Here is a 14,819-nt window from a genome sequence, read left to right as displayed (position 1 = left end):
TCTTCTCCATGTTAACTCCCCATGTGCTGGGTCTTATTGCCCCAGTCACCATCTTCCACCACAGGAAAGCTGTTTCGTGTTAACTAGGTAAGATCTAGTAAATTGCTTTCACTGGTGGTAGATCCCTCTCTCTCTTCATGTGAACTGCACTCATGTTCATCACTGTTCCAGAAATTGCTTGGGATTTTTAATGCATCCTCTCCTTTTGATCACTAAGCTCTTTTTATTGCTTTTTAATTATTATATCCATTGAAATGAATGGAGTCTGCTTACCTAGATTCTGATGCATTCTTAAATCATACCCTGGAAGCAGGAAGATGTTTTTGTCTCTATGCCTTGTTCTTAGGTTATTGTTTATTTTAATGCTGACTGTTAAAAAATTAATCAGGTACATAGTTGAGCCCAAGAAAAAGCAAGCTGTGAGTGTGAAGCCTCCTTTCCTCAGACCTGATTTATCTGAGCGTCAGATCACAGTGAAGATCAGTGACAATGGGATCCAAGCCAACCTCAACCGGAGCAAGGTAAGGCAGCCTTCAAGCACTGCTTTTGAAGAGCATGGATTGAGCATTATCAAGCCTGAGAAGGAGTTTGTTATAGAAAATCTCTGGGATGATGCTTTTTGTTTGTTTGTTTTAGCAAATGATAGAGGTTGAGTCCTTGTCATATACTTCATCCTCCGAAAGTAACCCAGATTCAGGAAGAGCAGCTCTTGATCCAGCTGTTTTTGCAGCTCTGTAATAGAATACTTCTGGGCATCTTGTGGATCTGGCTGTTCTTTGCAATAGCTACTTTCTGTCCCATGAGTTGCCACCTCTTGGTGTTCAAATTAATTTTAACTAACCTAATACTTTGTGGGAAGCCTTGTACCACCAGGTCAGCTGTTGTACTTCAAAGAAGGTTTTGAGCTTCCAGACTGCAGGAAGGCTTGTGGTGCAGTGAAAGGAATATCGGTTCGGAAGCCAAGTTCTCTCCTTTTTTCAGTTTCTCCTGTCATGAAATAGAGAGAACAAATTCTTTAGTCACATAAAAAGCAGTGGATTCAGAAGAAGACACCTTGCAAGATTTTTGTGGATAGTTATTTGTTACACTCTTCGGGTAGTTGCTCGCTGAGAGCTGCCTGGAAAGTTGCTGAAAAATGCTGGAAAACACTATTGCCTTCTACCACATATTAACTAGCATGATGATAATGTTATTTAGCATGCCAAGTACACTAGGATAGTGCATTTAAAATTATACTGGCTTGTTATGACAACGCGAATTTTACACATGACAGTCCTTGTCTGCAGTGGATGCTAAATCATGTTTGTCATTGTAGGAATAGGTAGTTCTTGTTCTGAGATACATCCAGCACTCTGACATGTGCTGTTATTTAACCAAGTTCTGGGTAATGATTGATTCTTTGGTCATTTTCAGTCCAAAATTAGCCTGGAAGGTCTGGAGGATAAAAGTATGGATGTGCAACCACCTCTCCCACCCAAAGGAGATCCAAGCAAGTACTCTGAGCTAAAAGGGCCGCTGGGGACCAGTGAAGGTATAGTTGCATGAACAGTGTTTTATTTTTAATAATAAGAAAATATTTCAGCCTCTTTAAAAGGCTTCTGGTATTCTTTCAAAACAGTAATGGGATCTGGGTGAAGGGTTTTTTTCTGTCTATAGGAGTTCTGAGCAGTAAAGGGAGAGAAAAATAGCTTGAAGTGGTTCATCCAAGCCTATGTTGGATATTTCCTATCAGTTTTGCAGGGTTTTTAAACCCTTTTAAACCCCTTTTCAAATTTTTGATCAATTTTAAAATGAAAATTTTTATTTGAACTAAGAAATCAGAAATATTAGCATGAAATGCTTAGGAATTACAAGATGAATTATTTCATTTATGGAAATGTGAAATTAAAGCTTGATTAGTATTAAAAAAACCTTTTTTTGCTCAGACAAAACTAGTAGCTGTATTCAACCTAAATAACATTTCAAATTATGGCAAAAATTACTATTCACCAAAATATGTCACCCCACTTAATATATTATACCTCGTTTCTTCTCTCCAGATTGCTGATCTGGCAGCAATGTACAGCTATTTCCAAAAGGGCCCCAGTGATTTCAGTGAAGTTCTGCACAAAAAATACTGCAAGTTTTATTCTTTGCAGAACAGATCTATTTGCAGAAGAGCATGGATAGCCAGGAATTAGGGATGGTAGCTTTCTGTCCACACTTTTTAATAGAAAGTCCTCTTTTCTTTTTCTCTTTTACAGAAGGCAGCCTTTCACCCAAACTTATCAGCCCTCCTACACCTGCCATGTTCAAGTACCGCCCAGCTTTCACCAACAATCCCAAAGTGCACTACCATGCTACGGCTGAGCAGGTGAGTGAGCCTGGGAGAATCTGCTCCCAGTTAACACCGGGCAGCATGGAGCTGAGGATAAATTCATCACAGGGCTCTAGTGAATGTCAGAGTGTGAAAGTAAATAACAACACTTGGCATTGTTGTGCAACAGTGTGTATTTGCACTATGCTCCCTAGGAAAGCATGTCTGCTTTTGCAGCTTTCCTCTGTTGAGCTTGACACATCAGTCCTGCTGACAGGCATGCGCTGCTGCTTTACCAGTGTCTCGGCCTGATCCTGAGATGCTGAGAAGTGTCACTTCCCATTGGCTTCTCCTGACATAGGTGCCAACTCACATTCTCTTCAGAGGGAGCTGGGCATGCTTAGCGCTTTTCTGGATCAGACCTTTTAGCCAACAGACAACATGCTCAGTGATTCCTTAAGATGTCAGCTTGCAAAACAGAAACAACTTTTAAAGCATCCCAAGAGATATTTTAGTTAAAGTTAATGGAAGATTACTCATGTTTGACCTTCCTGAGCACCTTCTCAGCACAGTTGGGTTATATGGAAAAAACCCCAAAGCTTCCTAATACTTGGCATCATTTCCTCCTATCAAGAAAACTGAAGTCCAAACAATTAGAGAGACTTGCTCTCGAGTTCTGTTTTCTCTTTTACTTAGGAGTTTTGAAACAGTTTACAACTGTTTCCTTTGGAAGCTGTGTGCAAAACTAAGCCCACTGCTGATAGGCTTGTTTTTCTCACTGATTTCTCATAGATTTATTGCAAATATTTCTTGACCCCCTAGGGCCTGAGAACAGCAGTTTGAAAATCACTGGTCTAACTGTATGTTTGTAATATGTATCCAAGTCTTCACACACCAGTGGAGGTGATACCCTTAAAACACACATACCACACACAATGCAGTGGTGTTATAATTATTTTCACCAGGAGCTCTAATGTCACCGCTGCAATAACAAGAAGGGGGTGACATAAGAGAAAGGAAAACATGGTAGAGATATATAATTGACAGTAGCAAAATTGAAGTAAGACAGAGTGTTCCTTAAATAGTGAAGAAAACTTTTCCAGTATCCTTTTTGTTTTGAAAAGAAAGATGGTGAGAGATGATGGAATTCCAGCTATCACCAAGTTCATGTTTTAGTCATGCTGCAGAAATTGTAGATCTTATTCTCTGGGTTTGTCCACTTAATGAAGAAAAGATTGGCTTATGAAAGGGAACATGAGAACAGTGTGTTCACTGTGTCCAAAAAGTTTAATATCCTATCATCCTTATTTTATTACCTGAAAAATGGCTTGACATCCAATTCAAAATACTCTATTTCTAGGCATCAGCCAGCACTTTTGAGCTGCGTAGGCCACAGTGTTTTGGGTCATGATGCCAAAAGTCAGAGAGCCATGGAAGGCAAGCTTATTCTGTTCATTCAGTGCACAGCCACAGATGCAATATAGGTGCAGGATAGGTTCTGATTAGGCCAGGAGACTGGGCAGTGCTATGAAATGATAACAGGGTACAGCATCTTCACTCTGAGAGTTGCTGTTTCAATCCTAACATAAAAAGTATTGTTACTATAGGCTGACTGATGTGCATACAATCAGCTTTGTGGACTGTTCAGTTTTGTAGTAGTCACAACTTTCTAGTAGTCAAGTGGGAATATTACAAAAAGGAGTTCACTTGGCAAGCAGATAGGATGGCATGTGTTTGTCTGCCAAGCCATATCTCAATTTAAGGTACACAGGGAAAGAGACTAGCTGGTGTGAGGAATATCATGTTGTCTCTTCTGTATCAGTTCTTCAGCCTGTTAATGCAATTCTGGTTTTGAGCAGTGAAAGCTGTTAGGAAAGAGTGATCAGGGCATGAGGATAAGTAGCACAGATATACTTACAAGCTACGTCATTGCTCTTTCCTCCTCCTTACAGGCTGTCACTTGGTCTCCTTTTTCCAGAGAAGGCCAAATTTAGCACCATACTCTAGAAGACAGGGAGCTGTTTTGCATATTTTCCTATCTTCTGGTTGAAAGGAAAAAAAAAGAAGAAAAATTCAGAATAAAACAGATTTTTGCCAGGCAGGGTTTTTTGGATTTTTTTCTTTTCCTTTAAAAGAAATTAGATAAAGAACAAACTGCATTGACTACATTTCTGACTAAGTATGTGACTGATAATAATTCTTCATTTGCAGAGCTGATTTAGCCAATTTATTGTGCATTATGTCAAATCTTTCCTCAAAAATAGCAGCGAAAATGACTTGCTTTAGCACAGAATGGCATTTCAGATGAGCAGAACTGTAAGCAATCTTTCGTAGAGTAAAACAAAGTGAAGTCCTATCTGGTTTCAGTCCACATAAATAAATCATGGCCTATGTTTCCTTCTCTGATGTGGCTACTCAGTCTTACACAGGCAATTAAAAAGAGAAAATTGCTTCATTTTGTTGTCTAAATGGTGGGAAGGAGCCTCTCTGCTTTAATTAAGCTTAGGTGCTTAATTTTGAAGACCTATTACCAGAAATTCAGAATTACTGAATATTCATAGCTCTGAGTAAAGTGAATGAGATGGATGAGAGTGTGCAGGTCCCCAGTGTGTTGAAATGAAGCCTAAAGTATTTCTGACTCAGCATGCAAAGCCAGACATCCTGCAACTCAAGAGCTATTTGTAGAAAAGTTGAAGTGCTTTTTCCAAGGACAGTATTATCAGATTACAGTCTGATTTACCTTGACTGAGACTTGAGTCTCAGTTTAGAAGGTCTCTCAGTCTGTGTTCAGTGTCCTTTATTGACATATCTATTACTGTCAATATTATTTAGCAGTTATTATGAATAATTCCTCCGTGCTTCTAAGATGCTCATCCATATGCTGAACAAGAGTTAGGAGATTCCTTGTAAGGAACCTGTGTTGTAGCTGGGCTGAAAGTCTGAGGGAAGACCTCCAGCTGTTTTCTTCCCATGCACTCACCATGGAGAGCAAACCTGTACTTACGTATCTTTGGCTTCTGTTTCTCATATTTACCTCTGTTTTAGATCACCATGCAGGAGGGACACAGTCAAGGGGCTCTGATAGAAGAGGATGGCAGGAGCCTTGATTACCAGTCTGAACCCAGCTTGGACATCCCCAGCTACCGGAAGAGCTCCCTCCACAAGACCTATCAGTCTTCCCCACTCCAGATAGATTCCTTTGCCATCAATTCACGATCCCTGAGCCTGAAATCTGCTGGCAGGAGAGGGACAGACAAAGTGCCCCTTCATCCAATGAAGTCTGAAGGGGCGGCTTCCACCCCTTACAAAAGCATCTTTTCTCCCAATTCCCTGTCAAACAGAAATGGGAGTCTTTCATATGACAGTTTGCTAAACCCCATGTCGCCCTCGGGGAGGAAGTGCATCGCCCATTCTGCTGTCAGCTCTGTTGGGTACCACTCCCCCTATTTATCAGCCAAAATGTGCCATCTACGGGGGAGCGAGCTGCAGCGCCAGCCACCGCAGAGCTTCAGCCCAGTGCTGGGGGGTCCAGCTCCACATCAGCGAGACCCCTCCCCAGTCCGCTATGATAACCTCTCCAAAACCATTATGGCATCCATCCAGGAGAGGAAAGAGATGGAAGAGAGGGAGAAGCTCCTCCATTCTCACCCTGATTCAGTGTTTGCAGACTCAGGTGTCTATGACACCCCTAGCTCTTACAGCCTTCAGCAAGTCAGCACGCTCTCTGAAGACCCACGCAGCATGGCAATGAGATATGGATCTAGAGACAATCTGATGGCTGCTACCAGTTTTAGCACAAGGAACCCTATACTGCAGTCCTCAGTGTCTTCACTCTCAAGTGCAATGACAAGAGCACCAAGGACTTCCACAACCTCTCTGCAAGCTGATTTAGCCAATAATAATGTCCAATCCCATCAAGCACTACAGGGCAGGGTGAGCAATGGCTCCTACAAGTCTCCAGGCCACCAGGTCCCATCGTCCCCCACAGGGATGCCTAGGTCACCCTCTTATGGAGGCCCGAAGGCTGTCTCGTTTGTAAACACTGTGGAAATTACAGAGGTGCAATCAGTGGGAGCACAAAGGTATGTACTGCTTAAGGTGCTGCTTAGCAATGTGGATCTGTTTGCACACCAGTGCAGAGCGCTTCACTGGAGGCACGACACAGATTACATGTTTGCTGTAGACCAGCAAGGGTGGGAGGTTTGTGGGTGCTTTTTAATTCTGTAACACCCTCCTAACAACCTACCTCATCATGACAAAGTGTGTGCGCATTTGCTGTAACTTGAACTGCAAATGGTCAGTTAAGTTGTACAAGCCATAGTGATTTAGTGCCTTAGCTGAATTGGATAAGACACTTGCAAGATATGAGGCAGATTTTCCCTTCCATTATGCACAAAAGGGTGGAGCTGTTTTAGTTTGCAGCTTAAAGGGAGACTGGACGCAGCCATTGCTTGAACACAGAGGCAAAGCTGGGATCACAGCACGTGCAAGCATACCCTGCGTGTGCAAGGGTATGCCCCCTGCAAGGAAAACGGGCTGAGACCAGTACTGGAAATAGTTCTTTGCATAGAGAGCGGTGCAGAACTGGTGATAAAAGCACAGACCATCTTATTATTACCTTAGGGCCTCAGTGCCTCCTTCCTTTCTGTGGGAAAGCATGTGGGGAGAGAGGATTTCCTGTGCTGAGAACCTGAGTAAGTGGTGTCTGAGCAAGATCCTCAGCTGCAGCTTTTCTGCATGCACTTATCTTTCTTTTTCTTTCTTCTGGAGACTGTAGGGCTTAGAAAGTCTGAAAAGAGCTATATCATCCCACCAAGGATGCAGTATTTCAGCCAACCTGGGGGCCTGGACAGTTCATTAGAAATATCTAGGTTTTCTTTGCATCTGGCACTGGCTGCGCTATGCTGTCCTCTGGTTAAGGTCCCAGGTTTCTCACTTCAGTATTATCCAACATTTTGGGAAAAGTTATTGAAATGTGGGAGATCCGTTATTGTAGGTCTCCTGAAGTTTAGTGCCAGCAAGTTTTTCCTCAGTGTTTTCGAGTGAATTGCAGTTGTTAAGATGATTTGTCTACTGGTGGAAGATCTAACTTTCAGGAGGTAGACAGCCGTTTTTTCCTCTTCATATGTATTAAAGAAACAAGTCTATTTCAGTGGAAGAAGACCTGTGGCCTTTCTTTTGCCTCTCTGCATCTGTTTGACACCTGGATGTTTCAGCTGCTGCTGTAGAAAAGCTGCTCATATGAAAAGCTGGTTGCTTTTTCTCAGTGTCTGGTTCTTGATTATGCTGTCAGCCTGCCAGTCCCACTGTTTTTACACTGTGCTTGTTTAAAATGTAGAAGCAGTGCGACTGACATGGTTTTTACTGAAGTTCCTAAAGTCAAGTCAAGCACCTAGATTAATAAATAAATAGCTTAATAAACATAATAAGTTTTTTACCTAGTGAAGTAAAACCCCCACAAGCACTCTGTGCTTTGTAAACCTAGCAGGTTTTCTCTGTCAGTAACACTACAAATGACTTTCCTTTCTCCCTTTTCCCCTAACACTCCCCAGCTCCTTTCTGCCTTGTTTCAGGAGGCAGATTGTGTTCTTCTGGAGAATTTCAGCACTGAATTAGGGCTTTTATAATACTTCAGTGAGGCAAATGTAGAATTTGGTCCCTGCATATCTCAGCTGTTCAGGGATATGGCAGTGTTTTATGAAACCACACAATATTGTTTTATATATTTATGTATGTGTGGTTTTCTGGCTGAAATAACCATGACTCCATTCTCCAGTGCAAGCACAGCTTAAACATGTAGCTGAAGCTGGTGTGAGCTGATGGATCTGCTGCTCCAGCCCCAGGGTACAGCTGTCAGACCAGGCTGCCACATAAAAAGTGCTTTTAGATTTGGAGCAGTCCTGAACCTATCAAGAGCTGTGTAAAAGTCCGGTTTGTTTTGCAGACACATGTAAAGAAAGAATTTGGTTTTGAATACAGTTAATCTATCAAACCTTCTGGCCTCCAGAAAGAGTTGGGATGGTCTGAAATAGCTCAGGCTGCCTCAGTTTGCAGGCAGACAGAAAGTGTTCCCTTCTGGAAGGCATTGCAGCCCCTGGTCATGGCTGCTCGCATGAGCCAGTCTTAAACTTCAGACTGAGGCAAACCCAAGCAGACATCCACTGTGCAGGAGTAAGATGTGAGAATACAGCAGCCCCCAGTTGTGCTGGCACTTCCAGAACACACACGAGTTCTTTTGTAGGCTTTTATCTAATTACTTTGTGCTATTTACATCTTGGGGATGAGACACATTATGTTTTAGTGTGTAGTGGCCTAGATTTAAAAGATCTTTTGAGGGAAGCCTGTTGTCCATGCTCCCTGGCGGTAGGTCATAAAAAAGGAAATTATTTTAAAGACTCTATCCAGAATATGGTCTTTAATTACAGGCACTCTAGAGTGCTTCCTGACTTGATTCAGTTTGTGTCTTCTGTCATAAAGAAGTCTTAACGCTTCACCTCTCTTATGTCTTTCAGAGATGAGCAACAATTTTGCTTAGCTGGATATTTAACTGCAAAGTGTTTTTTCTGAGTATTTTATTTCTGATTGTAAGACACAATTTGGTTTAAGGTCAACAGTGGTGACAGTTAAACCCTTCTGCATCCTACAAATACTTACACTATTGGTTTGGTTCAACAAAGCATTTAAGCAAGTAACTAAATAAAGAAATATTACTGGGGTCTGATCCACTAACCTAATGGCCAAATGAATTCTCTGATTTCAGTGGCTTTTCATCAAGTGTATTGGCTTCAACCAGGTTGCTCCCATGCTTGAATATTTTGCAACATTGGGACTCAGGGTAACAGGGAAAATTGTTTATCCTGAGTGAAGCCATTCCACTGTCACACTTTGGTCACTAACACTGTCTTTTTTGATATGTCTTTTAATGCAGGGATGACATGCAGTTGAAGACACCTCACAATAAAATTAATGGACAGCCAAAAGGAATATCCAGGTTGGGCTCAACATCAAGTTCCCAGGGGACGCCTGTCAGCCCTGCTAGACACTCAAATGTTAAGAAGGTGTCTGGAGTTGGTGGAACAACCTATGAAATTTCAGTGTAAAATAAAATTAATTAAAGAGCCATCCACTCAGCCAGCCATGAAGCTAGGAGCACTGTGAAGACTCAAACAACAACAAAGAAGGAGCAGCAGCAACCGGCCACTCTCCTTTTCTTGTTTTGGGTTTGTTCTGTTTCCATCTTTCTCTTTTGGCCAAAAAACCAGCTGCAGCCTTATTCTTGAGGGAATAAAATTGTACAGTCCATCAGACTCTTCCTGAACCGACAGGCAGGAGCTGGCTATGACCTAACACCACAACCACAGAGCGGATTTATTTCATGCAAGAGAGCGCTAAAGCCATTGTGCGTGTGTCTGTCCAATAAACCTGTTGTGTACCAGTTGTGCTGTGAAAAAGTACGGTCAGTCCAGGATCATTCAGTTTTTCCCATGCCCCTTCCCAGTTCTTCTGACCAGCGATGTGTGTCCGGCAGGAATCAGAGGCCCAACTGCTGTTTTCCTACCGATGCGGAAAGCAGACTTCCTGTGCTGGGCAGTCTACATGTGTGAGAACTGCTCTGTGTCCTCCAGGCGTTGCAGGTTGGGTTCCTTCTCCTGGGAAGGAGCAAGGCAAGGGCACTTAGGCCACAAACACCGTGTCATCTTTAAATGCCTTCCTGGTCCCAGATAGGAGCAGGAGAAAGGATAGCAACAGCTTCTCACTGTCTGCCATTCGCCTCCCTGTGTGTGAAACTGTGTGTGCGTGTGCGCGTGTTCGTCTCTCGTGGAAAAGTACTGCACCACCAGTAAGGATCTTCCACTCTGACCTCTCATCCCTCTGGTTTTTAAAAGCTTCTCTGACTTGGAAACAAAACCAAGCAGATAGGAAATACTTGGATGGGAACATACTTCAAACGTCAGCTGCTTTTCCTGCACCCTTCTTATTACCTGTTGGATTTAGGCAATAACACGGTTTACTGCCTTGCCCTGGTGCCGTCTGTGTAATCCTGCCGCAAGGTTATCATGATCTGTTGAATTTACAGTGTGTGTAACTGAGCCAAGCGTACATCTAAAGGATATAAATTTTCTGTCTGCCTAATTACTAGCACATTCCCTCTGGTCTTCAGTACTGTTAGACAAAGGATTTTCCATTTGGGCTTTTCCCCCGGGGAACAACTTTTAAAAATAATACCAATCAAATCTATTTAACATTTTGAGGTTTCCTTTTCCTGTCTCCAGAAAACTACATTTACTTTGTTGGATTTAAAGACAACTTTACTATAAAAAACAAGGGGTGCATTACTTTTGTCACAAATACGAGGACTCTGGCAAAGCTAATTTTGGGACAAATTGTATTTTTTTTTCTTTTCTCCTTTTCCTTCCCATTCAGTTACCACCTCAGAAGTCAAAAGTGCTGAGATCTGGACCAATGCTAACTAGCCAGATCATGCGTGCAGTTATTAACATCCTGAACGACTGTTGCCAAACTCACTAAAAATCATTATTTATCCAGTCAGCATATGAAACCTCGACTTCCCACCTGGTTCTCCTGGTGAATAGTTTGGACTAGAGAGCTAAATTCATAATTTTTCAGGATATTTGTTTCAAGGGGTTGAATCCTTTTCAGTCCTTGACTATAATGGAGAGCTCTCCAGATATTTGGTAGCAATTCAGAACGTGTTGATAACAACTTACTTGTTTTCATGTATGTTGAGATTAATTATTCCAGAAGGCAAATATTGACCTCAGTTTTGCCTGGTTGAAATTTATCTTTTGATTTGATAAATCTTGACATCTGCTGCAATATATGCTTATTATGTCCCTTGTATATCACATCATTTTTGAAGAGGAAGGTTGAAGATAACATAGGAAAGTTAATCATCTCTCTGTGTAATGCTCTATGTTGCCTGAAGGGAGAAACCTGGAAAACAGTGCAGCTGAAATAGGCCAAAGTTACGAGAAAGTGAACTAGAAATCAGGGTGCATTTTATTGCCTTGGTGATATTTTAAATGCCTACTGTAGGGACATTGCAGAGCAGAGAAGCAATAGTCTTTCTATGCAGATTTGCTCACTGGCATGTAGAATATTGTCTTTAGCTGGAGGCACAACAGTACCAGAAAGATGCTGGCAAAGTAGATCAGGTACAGATGGAGCAATTTATATTGGAAGACTGGACGAGCTGGCTGGTGAGAAGATTTAAAGGGCTAGAAGCATGTCACTGGCTAAGCAATGAAGTGGAAATCGATTATCATAATTGTACAAATACATTCTTTAAAAGATGTAAAACCAAAGGTAAATCAAAGGGTTGTCACTGGTAACCAGTGGTCTATGTTTAAAAGGGGGCAGAAAAGATAGAGGGAAAGGGCAGTGAAATAGTCTTCCAAGGCAGAATATTGGAGACTAACAGTTTAGGACAGTCAAACTGTATTTGGACAAGTCATTAAAGAAATTTCTGAAAGAGGTGAGCCTGCAGGGGCAAGGGGCTAGACCAGATGGCCTTACAGATTTCTTCCATCTTTAACTGTTATTAATCTGCAACTCTACCCTACTGTTAACTCCTCAGGAAGATGCAATACTTCCTCAAGGACTGGAATTCACTCTGGTGCATAGAGTATCACAAGACTTACTTATTTTTCAAGTATCATGTATGCCATATGTAAGCCCTGAAAAAGAGGGGATATGTGACACACTGAATTTGGGCAAGGGAGCTAGACAAGGGCACATTTTACCATGTATCTTTGAATACGTACATGAAATTCATGCAAACAAGGCTGAAAATTTGCACCAATATTTGAGATTTGCATCCCAGTGATGCTCCACTTTGATCGTTCTTTCTCCTGCATTTGTAAACAGAAAAAAAAAGCTACTGAGGAACTTGAAGGGCCAAAGAGCCTTTGAAGTTAACTACATTAGTTCATGAGAGAATTTCTCAGTAAGACTAAACACAGTATTGTGTGTATAAAGCACTAATATCCAGGGTTATTTTGACATAGTTCACAAAGGGTGAGGGAGAAAAGAATGAATGCACTGTGTCATTACAGGTTCAGTTGTAAGGATTATATACTTTGTGAGTAGTTTTGCCCACAGTTGAGAGACATTAGACTTGTTCATAGGTTTACAATGGTACCAAAGTATTCTTTTTTTTCCTTTTGAGGTTTGCATATAGTTCAGTGCACACAGCCTGGAGTAAGTTATTCAGATCTTCTGAAAGAATAATCCGAGCAGAACTGTTAACAGGAGATTGCATGCAGCAAATCCAGCCTCATTTCCATCAAAGGCACTGAACCTGCAGCTATTTTCTCATGAATGTGTCTGTTTCCATAGCTCCTGTTGCAGGACTGGGGACCTATTTATTAAAGCTAATTTTGGAGCAGAATCCAGCCCATGTTAAAGTATAGTTCTTCAAGCAGTTTACAGTTTAGCAGTAAGGTGGTTCTGCCCAGATAGTCTCAGTTTTTACAGACACTGCAAGCCAAATCTTCAGCTGGTGTAAATTGGTGTGGCTCCATCAAAGCTCATTTAAGTGATGCTGATTTGCTGTAGGTGGGGATCAGCCATGAAAATCCAGCACAAGTTACCGCATCTTGTAAAGTAGCTTCTTTATTTTTGTCATGTTTATTTCATGTTTCAGAAGTCTTAAATCTTTTCGACATGTTTTTATTTTTAGCTGTGGACTGTATTACTTATTTAAAAAGCAGCAATAGTTTTTGTTTAGTTTATGCATCAGTTTTCATTGCATATTGCATTTTATTAGCCATTTGTTCCCTGTTCATACACTCCCATTTAGCTTCCAGGTTTTCATTGTAGTACAATCTGCCTTGAAAAGTTGGACCTCTGTATCTTTAATTGTATAATATATTGAGTATTATGAAATTAAATGTACCTTATTACATGGGTGGGAGAGAGAGGAAATATTTTTACTTGAAGCCTTAATATTTTCTTTTTTTACTACTTTGTTTGTTGACCTCATAGGAAAGTCTGAATAGTAAAGACTTTGAAACTCTGGGCCAAATACTGCACTGATATACAACCAGCATTTGGCCTCCTATGTCAAAACTGGATGCAGACATAACCTGAAGTGAACAAGGGAAAAAGCCTCAGGGTGGTGTATTTTCCTGAAGATCATTAATACAGTCTCAAAATGTGTCTGTAAGCAAGTACATCACAGAAGTCTTCAAGTCTTGAACTTTTAAGAAAGGCGATAGCAGGAACTGCCCTAATATCTTACATTTGCATTTTCTTTTTAAATTAAGCAAAACAAGTGTAATTACTTAGTTTGGTTAAAATCAGCTCTAAGGGTTGCACAGAGCTATGTGTGAGTAGCCATGTGCAGCAGATGGACTGTGTTGTGTCGCTGTTCTAAAATTGCTAACCAAGCATAATGTTATGTCAACTCGGCCTAAGATAATCACCTCATGGGTGTTATAATGGACGTTCCTCAGATGATGCCTATTCTCCTATAAGCCTAATGTGGAAATTGCAATGTGGTTTTCTTTGGACTAGATGTGTGGTCCAGACTAGAGATATAGAGAGATATATATATTCAATATTTTTTTGTGTGTGGGAAAGATGGGGTCAAGCTTGCTGTCTCTGACAGTCTGGAAGGTTAATGTTGAACCGTTTTTATGGTCTGTATTTCACCTGTTCTGCCTCCTTGAATTGTTGGAATGTATCCGTGCAGGCTTTGTGGAGCTCTGTCTGTAACCTTTTTTGTGGCTCTCGTAATACATATATATTTTTTAAACCTTTGAGTCACTTCAGTATTTTCAAGTGTCTGGTTTACCCTGATGAGTTACACCTCAGATGCATTCGTCTGCTGAGGTGGTTCATGGAGCACTGCCCTTTTTCACTTCCACTTGTGCAAAACATGAACTGAAACAGTACAACTGGAAATCCCAGTTCCAGTGCAAAATCTTCATGTGACAAAGTATTAGAAGAAGTGGTTGCAGATTAGGTCTCTTTTCAGGGTGCTTATGGTAGAATAGCAAATATGCTGAGTCTGTTAAAGAGTGTCATGCTTGTGAGGCCACAGTAAATCATCCATGAAACAACACTAAATGAAGTTTTCTATACCATTTTTTATTAAATCTGTGGGGTTGACGGGGATGCTGTGGTCCAGCACAATTGTGAATCATGGCTACAGAGTTAATGTGGAAAAAATGTTACCTTGGTATTTGTTGAGATGTTCTACCCAGGATATCTGGATCTATACATCCCAAAGATGTCGATTTTTAATCTGCATTCATCTATCTATCTGTTTCTATTCATTGAAAATAGGTCTGTTTGATCTGTAAGAAAGACTGGCTTGTAACACACTTGCCAAGCCCTCCTAAGAGCAGCTGCTGCAGGGTTTCTGATGCCATAATTTGCATACATAGGCTAATTACAATAACCAAGGATCCATTCAAGCATGTTCATTATAAATGCCAGTCATATTTGTGTGCTGCTGTGTCTTCAGGTGGCAGAGATTACGTTATATATAAAATGG

At 41.2% G+C, this 14,819-nt stretch overlaps 1 protein-coding gene across 3 annotated transcripts in view; it reads left to right on the top strand.

Moving 5' to 3' along the window:
- Positions 1-14,075, top strand: part of ZDHHC8 (zinc finger DHHC-type palmitoyltransferase 8) — a 118,125-nt gene extending 104,050 nt beyond the window's left edge. For all 3 annotated transcript variants that reach the window (XM_030500598.1, XM_030500597.1, XM_030500599.1), the window contains 5 exons: positions 389-521; positions 1,414-1,531; positions 2,244-2,353; positions 5,342-6,378; positions 9,225-14,075. In XM_030500598.1, the coding sequence (XP_030356458.1) occupies positions 389-521; positions 1,414-1,531; positions 2,244-2,353; positions 5,342-6,378; positions 9,225-9,396 (1,570 nt within the window). In that variant the 3' untranslated portion in view covers positions 9,397-14,075. The remainder of the gene's footprint in view (positions 1-388; positions 522-1,413; positions 1,532-2,243; positions 2,354-5,341; positions 6,379-9,224) is intronic.
- The last annotated feature ends 744 nt before the right edge of the window (positions 14,076-14,819 follow it).

Source organism: Strigops habroptila, chromosome 11, assembly GCF_004027225.2.
Source record: "Strigops habroptila isolate Jane chromosome 11, bStrHab1.2.pri, whole genome shotgun sequence".
Lineage (NCBI taxonomy): Eukaryota > Metazoa > Chordata > Aves > Psittaciformes > Psittacidae > Strigops > Strigops habroptila.
The sequence above is the reverse complement of the archived record's forward strand: the minus strand, read 5'-3'. Positions and strand labels throughout refer to the sequence as shown.